Consider the following 21,511-nt stretch of genomic DNA (forward strand, 5'->3'; position numbering starts at 1 on the left):
CACCTCATTTGACCTATTGTCAGTTGTGGGGTGGAATATGAGGAACTCTTACAGTGCACGACAAGTTTTCATCCCTTGCTCCAAAACCAGGCATGGTTCATGGAAATGGTTTCTCATTCCCGTTTCTCAGACGTCAACCGCAATACCATTTCTTTATGGTTGCGTACTATCCTTCAGGTTTACAAGATTTCCAATCTCAAGCCACAGAGATCTAATAAAGCCCCACAAGATCCGGGAGGTTGCCTCAACGATGGTTCTTCACAGTTATTGTTCTATTTTAGCTTTAGCCATCATGGAAGGATGTTTTTGGAGGTCGGACTTGGTCTCAGCCAGCCAATACCTGAGTGACATGGCCTAAGAACATGTTGAGGGCATTTGCAGTTTCGGACCTCTGGCTGTAGCCCAGGAGATTGCCAATCCATGATGCCATTAAAAACAACTATTCCTGTCCAGAGCTAGCCTTACCCGACTCGCGTAGTACCCACATGTTTGATAGGGGTTTATTTTGTGGCTGTTACGTAGCAATGGCTTGGTAATCTAGTGTCTAGAACCAAGTGCACCCTATTGTCTCTTTATCCAAACGTACTTATGTATGGATACATATACAATTAATATATGTTTTGAGTTTAAACATGTAATTGAAACATCAAGAATAACACTTCAGATACGGATTGCAAATTTCAACTAATCGACATTGAATACTGTAAATCTGGAAATTAATGCGTCTCCAAATTATTGCAACTGCTGACCCCTAGCCAAAAATGTGACTAAATATCAATGTGACTCCCCCCCACCCCATCCCCAGTGGAATGATGCATATCCTTACCATAATCCAATCAAACAGCACCACTTCTTAACACCAAGTAAAGTACTTCCTTAAAAACAATAAACAGTTTATATGTTTACTCGGATGACCGGCAGTAAGGAAGTTCAAAGGCAATAAAATAATTGAACCAACACCATTCACTGATTGGCATGCAGAGAAAGTGTCAACAAGCTTGACATGAGTAGGTAGAACTCTTGATCCCAGCAGTGATAGCTCATCATGTAATTCCTATTCTTTGAATGACATAAATATAAACTTGTTACTGTTGCTGCTCAATAAACCATGTTTGTGTCTATATTCAAGTTGGTATTTCCGCTATCCAAAGTGTGCAGTGAGGCCGTCTTATTGTTGATAGTCGTTTTGGCAACACAAATGTGAAGTTAATTAATGCGAGTGAAGACCACTTGCATTTAATTTACGCTTGTGTTAATTACAAGATTTACAGTATATATCGAACATGACAATAGAAAAATCATTTTTTAAGTTGAAAAGATATATACTGCTCAACACCAGAGATAAAGATGAAGGCTATAACCCTGGTTAACTGTCAAAAAGTGCAATAGTGACATGTACTGGCTGGATCAGTGCAGGGAAGAAATTAAGAAAGATCACCTATTCTTAACTACTGGAGGAAGACCAAACAAATTCCACAGGACACAAGAACTTTGTTAAACCATATTTATTGACAATTGAATGACATAATGTGTTATGCTGTCCCACAGAGGGAGCTAGATCCAGCAGGTGCACAAGAGTGCTCCTCCAGTACACAGCCACTGGCCTGTGTCCTGGCTCCACAAATTGGCACAAAGTCATTACACAGCTTACATAAGAAGAAGCACACATCTCAACAACCAATAAACACCCAAACAATTAAACAGTAATCAAACATAACTTGGGTGATTGCCCCATGTTTTGGCAATCAATAAATATACATACTGTTCTAACAAATAAAGCGTGGCACCAAGGCCTCGCCTGCCTCATGTGTTTGCTGCTTAACTCCACACTCACCTATTTTCCAGCGGTCTGTAAATAATTGAATTTGGAGCAGATAATCAGGTTATTGACATAAGCATCAATCTACACAATTGGGATAACATCACATACATCAACCATGTCAGCGAGCCTGATCACAAAATTCTGTGAGTCTCCTCTTACGACAAACATGGGTTACTGAAGACAAATTCTGCCATATTTCTGGAATTACACAGATCGACCCAATTTTCAAGCTGACATGTTGTGAGTATTACACTTATCTCATACAAAAAATCTCGGTCATTTAATTTTGAACAGTAATCAAACACTACTACAAGATATTGTAATGTAGTTGCCACATGTACAAAAAAAACCAGTTTCAGTCATGAAAACCACAGTAACTTAGTAAAAGATACAGTTAATATCTGATACCATACAAATTGTTTACGTACGACCTTGGTAGGCAGGTGTCGGCAATCTAAGATTTGTAAGCAGGGCAAGTCTGGGATTCAAACCCACAATCAAGGATGCAATTGTGTATAAAGGGTGCATGAAAGTGATTATGACATGCTAATCATAATGCCTTCACACAGTCTCATGGCCTTCTGAGCTCCTTTGACATGGTAATGAAAAAATCTCACAACAAATACTCATGTGACTCTCAAGAGCATTTTAGGGCCAGATGAACTAATGATATTTTTACCTTCACGGACCACATATTGTAAAAGATTCTGTTTTAAGATATGAAAACTAAACCAAAGCAGTGTGGTTGACCAGGTACACCTATTAACTGGGCCTTCAATTAGAGAAAGTGGCTGTAACAAGGGTCTTAAACATGATTCATATCATTAATTAGCTGTGTTATGTAGTTTACAAATTGAACCTACAAAGATACCATCATGGTGTTAAACATCTCCATTGAGCTTCAGGTTCATCCCTCATAGCTTCCAGTCTTAATGTACCAGTGTAATTCCCATCCAAAAAACAAAACAACTTATTAAGATCCAACAATTCCCCAAGTCCCAGAATTGTACAAGTAAAAGCACAGCATCTGGCAACACATAACCGCCATGTTTCACAATAATCTATCTCAAAGATCACATTCAACTGCATGTTGTTAGTCCAAGAATTATTATGGTGGAATAAAAATTTATTGGGTGCAAATTTGCTGTACTACCTTTCAATATTGCCGACAAATCTGGGAATAACTTTCAGCTACTAGTTATGATGTCTGCTCCAGTGTTGGCCAAGAGGCAAAGATTGACATAAAAAACTTATTACAAACTCTGAAGGCAATAGTGGTTATGAAATTGACGAAACTAACAGGGATAAACAGGTTAACAGCATGCTCAATTGTTAAAGCTCTCTATGCTACTGTCGAACCCATTTGACAGACGAATAGCATTACGACACCCCCAAACAAAACAAACTCACAATTACTATTTACCAAGTAGGTTTTACGTATCATTTAGATATGTATGGGATGCATAAATGCTCAGCTTTCTCATTATCAAAACTTTAAGTAGTTTATGTACCTCAACAAGAACATCCAGTAAGAATCGGTCAAATGTCTCTGCATACAACCACCCGTAACAGCCATTGTTGACTTGAGGCACTTCATGTCGAGTGGATTGTGGTACGATATTTTCTTTATATTGTAAATATTTCATTTCATAATAAGTTTTGGTTCTTTGATGAAAAGAAAACAACCAAGTTTCTTTATTTCTAAAAAATAGCAACTTTTGTTTTAACGAATTTTAAACAAAAACGATCTCGACAGTTACATCATCGATTGGATGAAACAGACACAATCATGGCAATGGCGGAAAACAAACAACTCCACTATATCGTGATCCTGTAATACTGTTACAAATCCTTTAGTTATATCTAACTTAAGTTTCGAGAAAATACTTACATAGATGTATCAATCTTCATAAACATTATCTCATATTTATCAAGTTGGTAGATGATTTCGTTTGATAAACTTTTGGACATTTGAAGTTTACCTTAAACTCCATAATACTTCATGAGAAATTGTAACCACAAACAAACATGACCTTTACCTTTGACCTTTTTATGACATGTGCCAAAAGCAACTCCCAGAGCCATTTTGAAGAAGTTCTCTGAATTACTATTCAACAAATGTACGAAAGGGATGTGATAAAGTCAGCTGTTATATTTATGCCAGCATTCTTATTTGCAGTGATCTGCAGTACTGCATTGTCGCTCTCAAATATCACACTGCACTTGCTTCAGTACCATAGCAGCTGACGGATCTTATAACACTGTCCTCTAGGTGCAGGTAGGATCTGATTCCACACACACCAGTCAGCTAACAGTTACACATGATGACAACACAGATGCCCTCCAAGCATACACTGTCAGCTAACAGTTACACATGATGACAACACAGATGCCCTCCAAGCATACACTGTCAGCTAACAGTTACACATGATGACAACACAGATGCCCTCCAAGCATACACTGTCAGCTAACAGTTACACATGATGACAACACAGATGCCCTCCAAGCATACACTGTCAGCTAACAGTTACACATGATGACAACACAGATGCCCTCCAAGCATACACTGTCGGCTAACAGTTACACATGATGACAACACAGATGCCCTCCAAGCATACACTGTCAGCTAACAGTTACACATGATGACAACACAGATGCCCTCCAAGCATACACTGTCAGCTAACAGTTACACATGATGACAACACAGATGCCCTCCAAGCATACACTGTCAGCTAACAGTTACACATGATGACAACACAGATGCCCTCCAAGCATACACTGTCAGCTGCTGTCCCACAGTGAACCAGGCTTCCTGCATATCACATGGCATCATCTCCTGATGTAACTTGAGATGTGCTTGCACACACAGAGCAGCTCATTCACCATTAGCAATGTCCAATCTCATACAGTTATCTTCAGTTTGGGCAAATAAATGTCTACCAGTTGTGTGAGAAAAGCCCATCACTGATTGGATCCTCCGTACGACGTGTCATCTTCATAGCCTTTTGGTGACAGTGGAGATGTTGATCGTTATATAATGTATGACAGAGAGATAGACAATGGACACTATGCAATAACAAAAGCTTACAAGAACATTCAGTTCAGGTGGGCTAAAAAATCCTATTGAAATTAAAACCTATTTATATTTGAAGGAATGTTTTTGTCAGTAGGTCAGCCAAAACACAAACATTATCTTGTATTGTTTCCGTAAAACCTTTACTTGGAACATAACTGTAGGTATTCTGGTCCATATAGCGTGTCTAGTAAGGCATAAAACTCACATGCACTTCTGGCACAGAATCCTAATCCTAATATACAACTTTCACAAGGTCCCCTGGTAGACATCTCCACATTGGTACATGAGTCTGTATGGCTCCACTTCAACAATGATGCCTTTACTATGTGATGAAGATGAAACTGTGGTATCTGGAAGTTGATGACTGGGTGTGTGCTAGAGGAAGCAGTCAATCCCATACCAATGCGTAACACAAGGGGCAAGTATAAAAGTACAAAAATAGCATTCTAAGACATGGTTTTAGATAAAGATATCAAACACTGCAAATGGCAATTAATTAGGCCCAACACCCCACGAGGAACGACACTGCAGTGACTAGCCTCAGTTGTTAGCAGGCCCAACACCCAGCGAGGGATGACACTGCAGTGACTAGCCTCAGTTGTTAGCAGGCCCAACACCCAGCAAGGGACGACAGGACTACATATTGTTGCAGGGAGTTCCACAGTCCTGCCTGGGAGTGAGCCACACCACATGTACACAAAGACGCTGCTACTCACATAAGACAACATTCACAAAGTTTGGCACATAACTCACAACAAATAGCAGTGGTTGTTTCTTGTGTTGCTAATAAAGCTATTAATACATGTACAGTGAAACATGGAAGTTCAGAGCCTCTCCGGTCTATCACTGTTGGTAATCAATAACAATAAGTATTTCTTTGACAATCAATTCCTTAATCCAGAAAGTATTCAAACTGATTAACTGGGTTTTGCAGTATTTGTCTTATTAAACTAGTTTGGATAAAGACAACCAAACTTTTTAGGGCTTAGCAACTGCCAACAGTGAAATGTGTAGCGTAAACATCACATGGTACATGTAGGCAACTTTAGGCTCACTATAATGCTTTTCTATGTTGGCCTCATGTAACATATAGGGTTGTTGGATGGAGGTGGTCATTAGTTTCTTTCAAGGAGACTTCCAAACAACAACTAACACAAACCATTTTCACATTTAGCAATGTAGATCATTGGCCGATTGACAAAACAAATGTCAAATGACATAAACAATGAATTTAAGCCACCACAATAAACTAATTTTTCAATAGTGTGAGGCAAGAGTCATTCCAATTTTCATATTTGGTTTTTTAAAATGAAAATTCTATGTCGCCATGGAAAATCTTTTCATTATCTTTCAAGGTCTTAGACAAAGAAAAAGAAAATAATTTCATCATGATCTTGAATCTGAAAATAAAATAAGTAAATGTTTGGCCCTTCAGATTTACTCTAATGCTTCTACCTCCCAATACAGTAGAGACTGTACAACTCCAACTCGTTATTAGTACAAAAACATCAACTGAAAGACTTATTCAGGCTGTAGCCATCTGTGCTACCAATACTACTTGTATTGAAAATAACAATAATTGGATAACATGTCAATATATACTATTGGTGACATCATCTGGGAACATGTCTGTTACATATTCATAAATTACAACTAGTTAACATTGCAAGCAACTCACTACATCCTCGTTACTGGCTTTTCCATCACAAAATCAACCTCGGGAATAGACAGAAAACCAGGTCCTACACATACAAACACGTGTACAGAATAAGACAACTCCAAACTGCCATACAAAGGATTGTATCTTCCCATACACTCAGACAGGAGTCTCAGTATTTCACTTTCAAATGATGAATGTTGGAACTTTCATCTAACAGAAATATTCAGAACCAAACACCAAATTCTGCACAAACAGTTAAAATCTGCCTTCACACTATTAAGCTTTGCATTAAACCTCAAGTTTATGTTATAGAATACAAGCTTGAGAACACATTGTACATCATCTCCCAGACACCTATGAGGTCATGCGACACAGCGAGAGGGGGCAGAGGATGTTACAGGAGATGAACACAGCACTGATGCAGGTTCTGATTGAGTGGATGCTGCTAGCTGAATACAAAGGTGTTTAACATATGACCTTGTCTTCCTATACATGCTTCTTGTAACAGCTTCCATGAGAATGCCCAGCAGAAATGTAAATACAAGTGATGCAAGTGTGTGTGGTCTTCATTGTATGAGCTGTGCCTTGTATGCACATACCACCAGCTTGGCCTGAAAAACATTGAGTGAAAAGTGAGATTGACCAATCAGAGAGCAGAACTACTAACCCCACATGAGCCCATAGACCGTCAGTAAAAATCCAAGATGGTTGTTACTGACCTAATATGAGACCGTATACCGTCAGTAACATACATTTTCCAACACCCACCTCACATATTTCACATGAACATTCTGGTACAGAAATTCGTTATTCAACACTGTTTTGTGTTTTAATATCATTAAGTGTGATGGGCAAAGACATTAATTTTTAAAGAAACCATGTTTGTCACTGTATTAATAAAAAGTATAGAGAAAACTAGGAAAATCCTAGATATTTTATATATTTGTATACTAAATGCATCTACTGCTTGTTCTTGACTAGCTGAGAATACAACCCTATCACACAGCTCCAACGGAAGTGATGACATTACGGATCAGCAGATTACTGCTTAAAAAACAGAACATCTGAAGGCATCGTGGAGATACAGCTCTGTAACGGGTGGGTCCCTTTAGACACAGTAATGCAGGATATTATAAGTATACAAATATAAAAAATATCTAGGATTTTACTAGATTTTTTAACTTATCCTGCATAACTCGGATGTGATCTTCCATCTAGAACTCTTTGAGGATCCCTCAGCCAATCAGTGAAGCTGAAGCTAGGAATCGATCGTTTAGGTATGACTGATATCCAGGTATCGATACAATCATAGAAGATAAATGAGATTAAAATCTACAATTGATGTACCGAGCCAAAATGCATGTAGCATGTAGGCTAGTCAAAGGTGGTACGCACTGGTGAGGTTGAGAAGCCGGCTCTGGATAGGTGAAGACATCAATGGGGCCTAGTAGCAAAAGACCAAAACTGTGCATTCCTTGCACATCTTCTAAGGCAACATCTCGCAGGTAGTGACTTGCAAACATGGTGTCGGATCGCCAGACACAGCCTTCCATAATTGCGTGTATGGAACAGTTGCTGTGAAGTGCCATGGTGGAGGTCACTGCCCGGACGTAATGTGGGTTGCTGGCTCTCTGAGGATCCAGGCCTGATGAATGATGGCTCGAAGCCACAGAAGGCAATGGTATTGCAGCTGACTTCCACTTGCGAGGTCACAGATACTGGAATGAAGAGACGGCTGCATTGTTTGTGGCTATCCTTGGATTAGCAGATGTAACATTGCAGTGCTCTCACCGGACACAGTAAAAGCTCTTGTTCATCCTCCATTCCCACTATCAACGATAGAGGCGGGATAAGATAGGATCTGTCAGACTGTCCTGGGAGCTGGTTCTTAGCGATAATGTCCAAGCACTGTCCGAGGGGAACAGCTCCATGCTGGTGGACCCTTAGCACTAAAGGCTCTTTGAAGATTGACCAGACATGGAGATGTAACTAGTCTGGTGCCCAGTGTGGTCGTTTGCTGTGTGGATGAATCAGAAGATTTGGCTAGCGTGGGAGTTGGAGAGGGTCGGCGTCAGCTATCTCTCAAATCGAGGCTCTGCGTCATTCTGATCTTTTGGATGATCCTGGGAAGGAGTACAGGCGGCGGAGAAGCGTAACATTTAGTCCTTCCCATGGGGGCTGAAGGCATCAACTGCCCAAGCCTGCGGATCTGGTACCGGAGATATGAAGGCCTAGATCTGTCAGTACTGGCTGGAGGCAAATAGGTCTATGTTGGGGCGACCGTGGTGCAGACAAACAAGAGCGAGGGCATCAAAGTGGAGCTTCCAATCTGTTGGAGCGACTTTGTCTGGTTGGTGAGGGTGTCTGCCAGAATGTTGCGGCAACCCGGGATGTGTTGGACCTGGAAATGGAGCCCCAGTTGATCGACCAGGTTGAGGGATCAGAACGTTTGCTGAAGGAGAGAGTGGGAGTGAGTCTTTTCCTGGTTAAGGAGGCACCAGACGACGATGATGTTGTCCGTCAAGTTGGCGATCCACCCGTGCTGGAGGGTCTGCTTCAAGTGAGAGAAAGAGACAGTATAAGCGACTCCAGTTCGAGGTTGTTGATATGCCAATGCTGTTGAGCGTCAGACTACAGCCCCGAGGCGACTTGCCCTTCCAGGAGCACTACCCATCCTTGAAGAGAAGCATCGATGAGGTCTTAAGCTCCGTCAAGGAGACGCCATCTAAGACGTTCCATTCCACCATCCACCACCAGAGATGAGGCATGAGAAGGGCTGTGAGGATGATGAACACCGGCTTCTGATGTAAGGAGCCAGGAACACCTGAATCAGGCACAGTTGGAGTCGTCCTCTGGAGGTCAAGTCCTGTGTGATTGGCGGAGTCCCGGGAGCAGGTGGAGTTGGGATTTGGTCCCACCTGTCCTGGTGGTTCATGAGGCAGTTGTCTATATAGGCCTCATGTGGAGGAAGGACGCTATCGGTTTGGTGATGTGTGTATGCAGGGATGAGGAAATTTCAAATGGGAGCACCGCCCATTGATAGTGGACTCCCATGAATATGAAGCGGTGGAATTTTGGGACAATGAGGAACAAGGAATATTTACGAATATGTGTGATAAAGATACCAAATAGTGTAAACTTTTTGGCATAATAATTTTATATGGTGTCTTCAGTTGCTGTATACGGTGTCATATTAGGTTAGCAGAAAAATATTGAGCGAGGCGTAAGTGTACAAGCAGTAGATGCATTAAGGAGTGATGCAGGATAAGTTAAAAAATAAAGCTTATAACAGAGGTCATCAAGTTACAAATAGCAACATCATAGTTCATAATCTAGGAAGACCTCACAAACAAGAAATGTGACGCCAATGACGTCAATGACGTCGTTAGGGAAAAGCAGACTGCTATAAAGTTAGAGTGGCCCCCAGATTTCTGATAACATGAGGGCATTTTTATGACAATTCTATCCATTTTAACTATAATACTTGTTACAAACTTCACATTTAGTGCATTATATATTCCATTGTTAATGTTTACATAAGAGCGCTGTATCCAAAACATTTGTACTGGTCCTGTTGTTTATACCGATTGTAAGTGTCAAGTTTTCATTTTGACTTGGATGTGCGATAAAGATACCACATATTGTAAACTTTTTGGCAAAATATATTTGTTACGGTATCTTTAGTTGCTGTATACAGTGTCATATTAGGTTTGCAAAAAATATTGGGCTGGGCTTACACCTTGCTCAATATTTTTCTGCTTACCTAATATGACACCATATACGGAAACAAAAGAGTGAGTGAGTTGGGTTTAACACTGCAGTATTCCAGCTATATAGCGGTGTGTCAGCTTGATATGGAGTGAAAGCCTGAAGTGATGCAGGTCTCAGACGTTTACCACTTCGTGAAACCCATAATCAGGGCAGGCAGGGATTCGAACCCACAATCATAGGTTTCTGGCGTGCCCAAGGGACGCAAATCTTCACAGTGAGTCGCGGCACCTTAGACGACTGGGCCACCTGTGACCCCTGACAACTAAAGACACCATATCTAATAGTATATGAGGCAGGACATATTTACAGTAACCTGAGGTCGGGTTATAGGGATGACAGATCATGAGTTATTCTGACTGTTGATATAAAGAGTAGGATTAATGTGTTTCTCACCTTGGAAGAGACAGCAGATTCAGTGTGTATACACAGTTCATTCTTTCCTGGCAGGACTGGGTGGCAAGACAGAACAAAGTTGGCCTCCTGCAACAAAACAGTTCCTCTCATCCAGTACCACTAAGCAGTGCACTTCTACGTGCAGATTATCTCTGTTGATGGACAACGTAATGTGACAGCAATGATTTCAAAAGCACTAAACCCTGCATCATTATTTGACACAACTGAATCATGGTCAGCAACACATTACCATGTTATAGAAGCTCACGGGTTTCCATTCATGCACAGAAGTTGTCATCTACAACATATGACACAGAACAAACACTTTTACATATTTACATCTCCCATATTTAAACTTTCATGATTACATGTGCCACTATTGCTTTCTTGTGTCAGCCCCAAAGGAAACCTGGTGGGTGTGTTATTGCTGTGAGACACAATGTTAAGAGTAAAATTATTCAGACATTAGTAAAAGGGTAACACTACTTTTCAGGGCAATATCATTAGCAGACCTGCCATTAACTGAGACTTTTGGTTCAGTGTGTTGAGTAAACCATAGGCTTCTGCAAATAATAAAGCCCTGTAAAATAGCATTACCATTATTAGGGGTGAACATTGGGGCTATTTTCACTATTTTAGTAGTATTTGGCAAAAAAAACATAGTAATATACTGATGATGATGCCTTCTCATGGTCAGTATCAGATACACATACCATATTTTCTTGAGTATAGTGCGCACTTTTTTTCGAAAAAACACAGCTGTGTAGAAGGGGGTGCGCATTATACACGAATTATGACTTTGGATGTTTTTTCCCCCCATGGAAAGACATTACCGTGAGCACGAAACACCGCAAATACCATGTCAACAAATCCATACTGAAGTACGCAAAATAATCATGTAATTACACTGTCTGGCTATAAAAAGTGTTCTTTGTATATCTGGACTTATGTTTTAACTTATTTCATTAATTTTATTCAAAATTCCTTTTAATATTGTTTTAATTAATTTCGGCGAAATCGTGTGTGAAGCGATCGGAAGATCGCACAACTCATCGTTATTAACAGCAACCACGGTCAGAATACCGCTATTGACGCCTTGAAACAAACTTTAGTTGACAGAGAATGGATACATATATCATAAATGACATACTTTGACTCGTTAAAAGTCATATTGGTTTTTGTTTGACGATTCTATGTCAACATAAAATTCTCGCAATCACGCGATCACGTGCGCATGAGCCTTGACGGTGACTGGTCAGACTGGTTCCATGTAAAAAATATTACCCGGGAATAGCGATCAGCTGCTTCGCTTAGGGTTATTATTATTTTAAATATGTTTAATAAAGGCTACATATAATTAAGAAAATAATGGAATATATTATTCCTGATAAAAAAATAGTTTCAGATACGATTGTTGCCGATCCTTGCATTAAAAATCCTATAAAGTTATATCATTGGGTGTGTCTTGACAGAATCACCGGTCGATTCCAAGAAAACGTGTGTACAGCTGATTGCTATTTCCGGGTTAGTTTACGAGAAAATACAAAAGGTAATCTTAATCCCTAGATATAAAACAATGCCTAGCAGAACAATAAATATTATTTAAACGGTAAATCAACATGTCTGGTGATTTTTTTATCTCAAATTTCGAATTTGTACTGACGAAGTTTCTCATCACCCGTTCGTTTGGCGGACTTCGCTGAAAGGGTACGGTGTAATTTTTTTCTGCGCATAATATTCAAATTTCTTTTTTTTCCAAAATATTTAACCCGCTAGAGGGGGGTGCGCATTATACAGGGGTGCGCACTATACTCAAGAAAATACGGTACTTTTAGGTTACGGTGACCTGAGGATCTCTGTTGGAAATTCTTAACTATAATTACACATTTTCTTTCTTTTTTCAAACTGAATAAAAATCCAAATGCCAAGTGTTATATAATGGGACTGCTATATACCCATCAATGGTTCCTCCGATCTTTGATCCCTTATTATTGTTTCTAGAATGACTAGAAACCCCACCCTGCCCAGTATTATTTATTTCTGAACCAGAGAACCAGAGGTGCTTGTATTATACATAATGAGTTTTGATTTTTTTTCCACAAGGCGACAAACAGTACTTGCCAGTTAATGAAATTATTATACTTAAGTGTATTCAAAGGTGTTCCATTTATTTCTTGATTCAAGTTTTTACCCATTTCATTAATTTTATTCAAAACCAGAAAGGAGTTACATATATGAAATTTCATTCCAGTCCTGTACATGTAATTGGACTAATCTTGTCTGTAAAACAAACATTAAACCTATGCAATTTCACGAATGCAGTCAGCAAAACGAGGCCAGAGCAAAATCATTGACTACACATCTCCCCGTATGTAAATCGTGAAATGCTAAATACATATTTGATAAATGAGTTTCTAAAAATGTTTTGAATTTAATGTTATTAAATGAATGTTATGAAAAGTTATCACAGCAAATACAAATCAATGCTGCAAATACGTGATTTGTGCAAACACAACAAGCAATGAGATAGAATGCAAAAATATTTAATGAACATTATAACAAACACATACATATAATGGTTTTGGCACGAACTTGGGAGCTGACTGATTTTTATCACAGAGGAGGGCTGAGCAAGAGCTAGGTGCTGTCCTGGAGCCGCTATGAGGCTTGGACGGTGGTCTGCGGACCGGGGCTGCAACCTGAGCTCTGGTGCTAGCTTATTTACAAGGAGAGGGACGACCGAGAGCTAGGCGAGGGTCCTGGGGCCGCTGCGGCGGTTCGGACGGTGGTCTGCGGACCGGGCCTGCGACCTGAGCTCTGGTGCTAGCTTAATACAAGAAGAGGGACGACGGAGAGCTAGGCGAGGGTCCTGGGGCCGCTATGAGGCTCGGACGGTGGTCTGCGGACCGGGGCTGCGACCTGAGCTCTGGTTTGGACTTGGGGGAGAAAAGGACACTCTAGATGAGTGGAAATAGCCTGGCCAATGATAGGCCAATCAGTCAGCCCCTGACAATAAAAGGCAAAATTGAAAAACTGTACATATTTACAAGCAGCAGCCAAATGGTACAAAGGTGAGCACCTAAGCCGGTGAAGAGAGGGTGGGCTGGCGGGTATGGCAATTTTGTAGCGATTGTTGTTGTCCTTCTAGCTTTGGGAGAGGAATGGCGAGACACAGGGCTTATGGGTAAAAAAGGCTTCCCGTGCGCATGCGCAGAGGGGGAATTTGAAACCTTACGAGGGATAGTTGTAGCGCAACATAAACACGTACATGAGAATAAATTTTTATAATACACTGGACATGCATGTAGAAAACAAAATATGTTGGATTTGCACAAACCACAATATTAAATTATCATATATTGTTTTGTTTTATCCAAGATGGCTGACGTTTCTGAGTGAAAACGCATATAACAAACAACGTTAATAACAAGCTGATTCCTCTGGTCATCTTTTTTTATCCGTGTTCTACTGTACTTCTACTGCAATATTCCTTAATGCATTTACTGCTGTTTTATGACAGAAAGACAAAGCTGTAAGAGGTCCATCTGCAGAAGAAGTTGTTCCAACCAGTTGCCTGGCAGTACACAGTTGCCATGTGACCCGGAAGTGGTGAGGTGACATAGGAGCACATTGCTACTTTTTTAAACGTAACATCTGAAGACTTCTTGTGGAGGTAGCACTGTGATGAGAGGGAACTTAGATGAAGTAATGCAGGATAAGTATAAAAATGTAACACATATTTAGATTTTACTACATTTTTTAACTTATCCTGGAATACTCCTTAATGCATCCTTATCAGACAGTATGTCGGGGGCATACCTTCAGATGTGATCCTCAAGGGACCCTCTTCAAAATGTCCAAGGTACCATCAAAGCATCCTTCGCGATGACCAGAACCGTGTGACCATTCTTGTCAGAAAAAAATGAGAGTGCGAGGGATGCAGGATGTCCAGGTAACAGTACAGTAATAGAAAATGTTAGTAGGATGTAAACCCTCTAGTCAGGGGTGACAAGCATCAGAGAGGTTGAAAGGCTGAAAGGTCAGCTCAGAGCATCAGGAAGAGTCATTGGTGCTTGGAGTTGGTGACCTGCTGGGCAACGACCAAGGGGCCAAAGCTGTGGATGCCCTCCACATCCTCTAAGGCTATGACTCCCCGGTAGTGGCTGGCGCTGACTGTGTCAGAACGCCAGAAGCAATCTTCAATGAAGGATCGGATGGAGCAGTTGCTGTGGAGACTGATGGTTCTGATCTCATGAGGGTATTTGGTCCTCCGGGGGATCCAAGCCAGCATTCTGATAAGCCTGTAGAAGGAGATCTCAAAATCACAAGGAGATCGTGTTAACTGTTAACGTTTGTCTGCGAGGTCGTGGAAAACCTGGAGGAATAGTCCTCTCCTGGCATCACGTGGAGTGTTGGAGAAAACACTTTAGTGCACAAACTGGGCATAGGTGGAGTTCCTGCTTGTGTTCGGTACCACAAACGAAGAGAGAGTTGGGATGGTGAAGGATCGGTCTGGCTGCCCTGAGAGTTGATTCTTGGCTATGAAATCCCATCACACCCCAAGATGAATGGCACTGTGCGCCCTGCACTCAAATCGGACAAGCGTGATGTCAAATGCATGTAGCTCATTCACCCTTGCCACAGTAGCCAGAGCCAAGAGGAAGACCAACTTCTTGGCGAGGTTGTATAATGAAGCTGAGTGAAGTGGGGCATCACGCAGCAACTTAGAGCCACATTCAAATCCCACTCCGGGGCTCTGAACTTAGCCTTCTGACAGATCTCAAGGATCGCAGCAAAGCTTGGAGTTCCGGAAACTTTGTCATTCTGTGAACTTCCGGGACTGCCAATATTGATTTTAAGGCCACTATGTAAGGCTTAACCAAAGAATATTCTTGGTTTCAAACCTTTCATTTTTATTTCAATTTTCAATTTTTTTAAATAAAAATCCTTAAATATTCCCCGTTTCGAACATACAGCCCCAACAGTGAAATGCTGCAATACTTAAAAACAATTGATCCAATATAGCGTGCAGTTACTTCCTTTTTCATGCTTTACTGCGCATCTCGTGTGTTATGGTTATGGCGGCAATAGGAGTTTGTTTTACTGTTTGAAAATTTGGTCAAAGAAAACATGAAATTTATGATAAAACAACACTGGACATGATGATTTACAAATTCAATGGTATTTGTGAACTCTATGCAGGTATGCAGAGGTTAAGATTTACATGGGTATTTGCCTTGTAAAATAAGCCAGAAATAGCAAAAGCATCTATGGGTGATTTAGGTTAAAAAATACTTAATGTCATGGCCAATATCATAACTGACAAGAAATTTCAAAGGAATTGATAGGAAGACTGAAGATTGTGTATCTCTAATGACTTATGTTCGTTTCAAGGCGAGTTTATGATGAGTTGATGTGATTTGCGGATCAAATCATACACGATTTTAATGTAATGTACCGTTTATCGCCGTCTATAAAGTGACCCCACACCTAAGGTGACTCCCCTGTACAAGCCTTCAAAATCAATGCTGATATATATATACCCCGTCTATAAAGTGAACCGGAATGAAGCATGTCACCAGCGCATACAAAATCCCTACATTTGCAATAAAAACGGGTTTGTCTTCGGCTGAAAAAAATTGCATTGTATCCCTTCAGCGAATTCAGGGAAACGAACAGATTATAACAAATTAAACTTGGGTCAATACAAATTTGAAATTGGAGATAAAACATCACTAGACATGATTATTTACCGATTAAATTGTATTTCCTGTTCTGGCTGGCATTGTTTTATATGCAGAGATAAAGATTACTGTGTATATTTTCTTGAAAACTAAGCCAGGAGTAGCAATCAGCTGTACAACTTTTCTCAGAATCTACTGGTGATTCGGTGAAAAATTACCCAATAATATAACTTTAAAGAACATTGATAGAATGAGCAGAAGAATTGCCTCTAAAACTATTATTTTATCAGGAATAGTTTATTCCAATATCATGTTATTTCAGTTGCAGCCTTATCTATATACATTTGAAATAAGTTAATAACCATAAGCCTAGCACTTTGGTACAGGTGATCGCTATTGCCAAATATTTTTTTGTATGGAACAATTTGAACACCGTCGATGTGCCCGCGATTGCGGAAACTTTATGTTGACATATAATAGTCAAAGTACAACAAATATTACTTTCAGGGAGTGAATGTATGGCATTTATGATACATATATCTATTCTCTATCCACTAAAGTTCATTTCAAGGCGTCAATAACGGTAATATGACTTGGGTTGCTGTAAATAACAGTGAGTTGTGTAATCTTTCTTCACATACAATTTTGCCGAAATGAATGGAAACAATATTGAATGAAATTTTGAATAAAATTAATAAAGTTTACAAACATAAGTTTGTCTAGATAAGATAGATAACAAACTCTTTTTATAACCAGACAGTGTAATTACATGATTAGTTTGCGTACTTCAGTACAGATTTGCTCACAGTAATGTCCTTGTTTTTTTGGAAAAACATGAAAACTCTTCAACATTGTGTACAAGACAACCCCCCTTGAAAGCCCCTTAATTCTAGGTATGAAAAACTTGCCTTATATACAGGGATATGGATTTGGATTCTTACTAATTTGTACAACAACAAAAAAAAAGCCACCCACCCACACAATATTTTCAAAAGCCATTGCCTGAGAACCAAATTCTTGTATTTTTTTCAGATTAAGTAGTAATAGTACTGCCCTTGAGGTGTCTTTTGCTGTGCAGGAACAAAAGACATTCCGCCAAGAATCAGGGAGATGCAGTAGTGGGGTCCTTATGTTTTTCCTTGCAGAAACTCCCAAAGGATAACCACTTGTCGTCATAAATTCCCCTGGTAGCAGGTCTGTGAGCCAAATATATAGCTATCGCTGCTCTGGCCAGATAACCCTTTGCACCTAAGGCGCTTTGCAGATGTACCAAGCCTGTGATGAAAACATGTCTTTGAGATTCACAAACCAGCCCCTCGCTGGCAACCAAGGCACTATCAAAGTCAGAGTGAGGCTTTTGGTTGCCCTGGACTTCACCTTGGCAAGAAGTACTGGTGGCCGAAAAGCATACACTCTTAGTCCCTCTGAAGTGATGATGAATATGTCCACCTCCCAAGCTTGTGGGTCTGGGATCCGGGAGACAAAAGTTGAGATCTGGAAGTTCTTGCAAGTGGTGAAAAGGTCGATGGGATGACCCAGGAGCTGACATGGGAGAAGAAACGTCTTGAGAAGGGGCTTCCCTTCCTGACCTTGATAGAGCATCTGCAAGAACATTCCTCAATCCAGACCAAAAAGCAGAGGCCCAGCCGATCTACCAGATGGAAGAACCGGAATGTCCGTTGAAGGAGGGAGTGAGAGTGTCTCGTCCTCTTACTGCACAGACACCAAAACCACCGTGATGTTGTCAGTGGAAAAAGCGAGTTGAGTGTAGCAGAGGCTCTTCTGCCGGTGTGATATTGCCTAGTGCGCTGTGCGCCAGTCCACAGCCCTGACGTTATCTGGTTCCAACCCTGTAGAGAAGCTTCTTACAAACAGGAGGCATGTCAGGGATAACTGTTAAGGAGACACCTCCTAAGATGTTTGACTCTTCCGTCCACCAACTGAGACAACTCCTGAGGTGAGGCGGTAGAGCAACTGAATGGCAAGGGTCCTGACGTTTTATGTAAGGCCCCAGGAACTGTTGGATAGTACCCCGGTGTAGGTGACTCAAATCCTGGGCTGACGTGAGCAATCCCATGAGCACTAGTCACTGATCGCTGACAAAGTGTAAGCAGCTATTGAAGAGCAGGTAGCAGATTTAGATAAGACTGTCTACAAGATTGTAAAATTGAAAAGTCAACTTCAGGAGGGTTTCTGATTGTGTCGGGCCTTGACACAAAATCGATGAAGTATGAAGTATGAAGTATGTGATCGTTTCTATCATCTTAGCACTGAATAAGCGCTCCGGTTCTTAGGTCGAGGTGATGCTGAAGGGTGGTGTCTTGTTACCCTTGGGCATCGGAGGTCAACTGAAGTTAGTGAATCTGTCACATTGATGTAAGCGACAAGCGTCTGATCGTCTGATCGAAGGGTTGCAGCATTATGTACAAGTAAGCATGCAATGCATGGGCCCGGTGATGGAGGAATGGCGGCCAAACTGCCTGACTCCCGAGCCGACCAGTCCTTGGTTTAGCTCCTTAATGCCCAGTGTGAGACAGGGTAACAACATGTACCATCTGTTAACGCTCCCTCAGAGCGGTAAACATGCTCAATCCTCAGGACGGGTGAACAGCTAAATGAACAGTGACATGACCGGGATGACTCAGAGCTGTGCTATGAAGAGCCGGGACAGGCTGAATCACATCATGATCTAGTATAAGTAGATGGGGTAAGATCTCCGTCATGGGGGTAGATGAAGAAGGCGCTAGTGGCGCCGCCGATGAGTTGGTGACAGGAAATATCATCAGGACAACAGGAACCTTGAGTCATAGGAAGCGCCCCTGCCACCAGTTGAGCAGGAGACACCGATGGTGCCATGGACTGTCTAAACAAGGATTGCACCCAAACGTGCATCCAGTTAGGATCCATAAAAGAGGCGGGCAGAACATGTTGCTGCACCAGTTGATAAGGCATCCAGGTAGTCCAGGGAAGGGGGGGGGGTTGTAGTCGCCAAGGGTGGTTCAAGCACCTGAGACGTTGCAGAGACGTAGATCGCTGTATTATCCTGATGAGCGGTCACCGTCTGGGATGACATGACCAGCAACTGAGGTGATGTCGTCTGTGGTGTCATAGTAGAAACAGAGGTCGAAGGGGAGGGGGAGGTAGACTGCGACTCAGAGGTAGTATCATCAATAGCCGAGGTAGGAATGCAGTGACGTCGGACATCAAAGGGTGTCCGTGGGCACACTGAGTATGTCACTTTTTAGGAGCTCTCAAGTAGGGAGAAAAAATCCTTCTCAGGCAGGGGACTGCAGAAGCAACACTGTGATGAGGTTGAATGGTGGCCCATGCAATTAAGATACAGGGTGAGGAACACTGCCCTGCTTCTGTAACAAACAATACAACGAGGAATAAATCTGTAATTTAAGCAAAGTCAGATTCACAACACGTGTAAACACACCACGGGAAACGGAAGGAAATTCATAACTTAAACTTCATTGATTTATAGGAGCAAAGTAACACTTAAAACACACACAAAGAGATAAGTAATAAAGAGTAATGAATTACCAAAAAAAAAAAAAAGAATTTACAACACAAAACATGAGAGTGTGGCCACCATTCAAATTCAAAATGGTTGATTGGAAAAACAATACCAGACCTGTCAACCCCTCATCATGACAATGTGGGAGATTTGACTTCAAAATGGGGGAGATTTGCCTCCAAAGGGGGAGATTTTTAAAATAGTGAAGATAAGATAATTTCCAACTTTTATTTTTAATAATGTTACTAAGAAAACCAAATATTTTGAAACAATAAATAATCAATAAGTTTCTTATTCGTACAGCTTGCCTAATTTCCGTGTGCATTTTCCTCCTCCAAAAATAAACCTAGCACAATCTACACATATCACTTTCGTTCAAAGATCATCTCAGATAAACGCAAACAGATATTGAAATTTCACAATCGGCAGCTTGACCAGTTGACTACGTGTTCAATCTGACCAGTTGTCAGGCTTCATTATGATGCAGGTTTTCTGAGTATTTGGCGCGATTTTGGTTACAAAATTTGCCAAAGAAATATCAACTGCATTTATCCTGACGCAACATGATCGCCCCTGATTTCAATAAGATATACTGCTTTTTTCTGTCTGCGTAGTCTGTTGACAGTCCCATTACTTCGCTTCTTAAATTTCCAAGACATGTTCACGTTATTCCCTTCCAAGAAATGTATGCCATATTTGGAAGTACTATTACGTTTTACTACAAGTTATGAATGAAATGAGTCTCGTTGTCGTTGTTGACCTTTCTGACCTTGACATGTATTAATCTCATAGGTTGACTAGTACTGTTGTATGCAAATTAGATTGCATATCTGGGATGCAAGCAAACTATTAGCCAATCAAATCGTGTAAAATAATCACATGATACATTCTTGCGAAATTTGATAAAGTTCTATGTTTTGATGTTTTCTGGGTACAATGTCAGTCAAAAGGAAATTTATAGGTTTCACTTTAAACTTTGACTTTGAAACCCTAGCTATGAGGAAGCCTGATCGTGTAACTCATTGTTAATTCGACTACCGAATCAACCAATCACGCATAGTGTTGTTTCTGACGACGGCGCTTGCAGGACATATTTTGTTTTCATTTCCAAGAGTTCAATGACGTAACTTTGAGGTATGTTGATGTTTTAACAAAGTTTTCTGACAAATCTGATAACCAATAAAGTCATGTATAACTGGACCGGCCATATGTATCTACGTTCTTAAATTATGGAAGAATAAACACACTAAGAACATGAAGACAACAGTTCATTTCATGAAGTGATGAATACTTGGCTGATTTTCATTTCAAGTTCAACCCTTCATGCACCTGTTACAACTATCCGAGTTTTCTTAACAGTTTACATTGTTCAATCGTTCACCATATGAATTTAATTACCAGTTCATTACTGGACAAAGGCCCATCTGGGTCCCCCTGCCGTTGGCTGTGAAAAGGGTCGCTAATCCGGGAGCCTACCAGACAGATCGGGATGCAAACTTTCCGTTCATTGTTTTTTTTTACTCACGGGACAATGGAGGCGAATTTTTAAAATAATGAAGATTCTGTTTTGCGGGAGAAATAGCCC

The 21,511-nt window shown here is 40.8% G+C and overlaps 1 protein-coding gene across 2 annotated transcripts in view; it reads right to left on the minus strand.

The window, feature by feature from the left end:
* Positions 1-1,535: 1,535 nt before the first annotated feature.
* The window catches only part of LOC139473798 (M-phase phosphoprotein 8-like), a 112,467-nt gene continuing 92,491 nt past the window's right edge, over positions 1,536-21,511 (minus strand). For both annotated transcript variants that reach the window (XM_071256558.1, XM_071256559.1), the window contains 2 exons: positions 10,723-10,809; positions 1,536-7,169 (listed from right to left, as the gene is read on the minus strand). In XM_071256558.1, the coding sequence (XP_071112659.1) occupies positions 7,125-7,169; positions 10,723-10,809 (132 nt within the window). In that variant the 3' untranslated portion in view covers positions 1,536-7,124. The remainder of the gene's footprint in view (positions 7,170-10,722; positions 10,810-21,511) is intronic.

This window comes from Haliotis cracherodii, unplaced genomic scaffold (genome assembly GCF_022045235.1).
Source record: "Haliotis cracherodii isolate W230 unplaced genomic scaffold, xgHalCrac1.p SCAF_3, whole genome shotgun sequence".
Taxonomy (NCBI): domain Eukaryota; kingdom Metazoa; phylum Mollusca; class Gastropoda; order Lepetellida; family Haliotidae; genus Haliotis; species Haliotis cracherodii.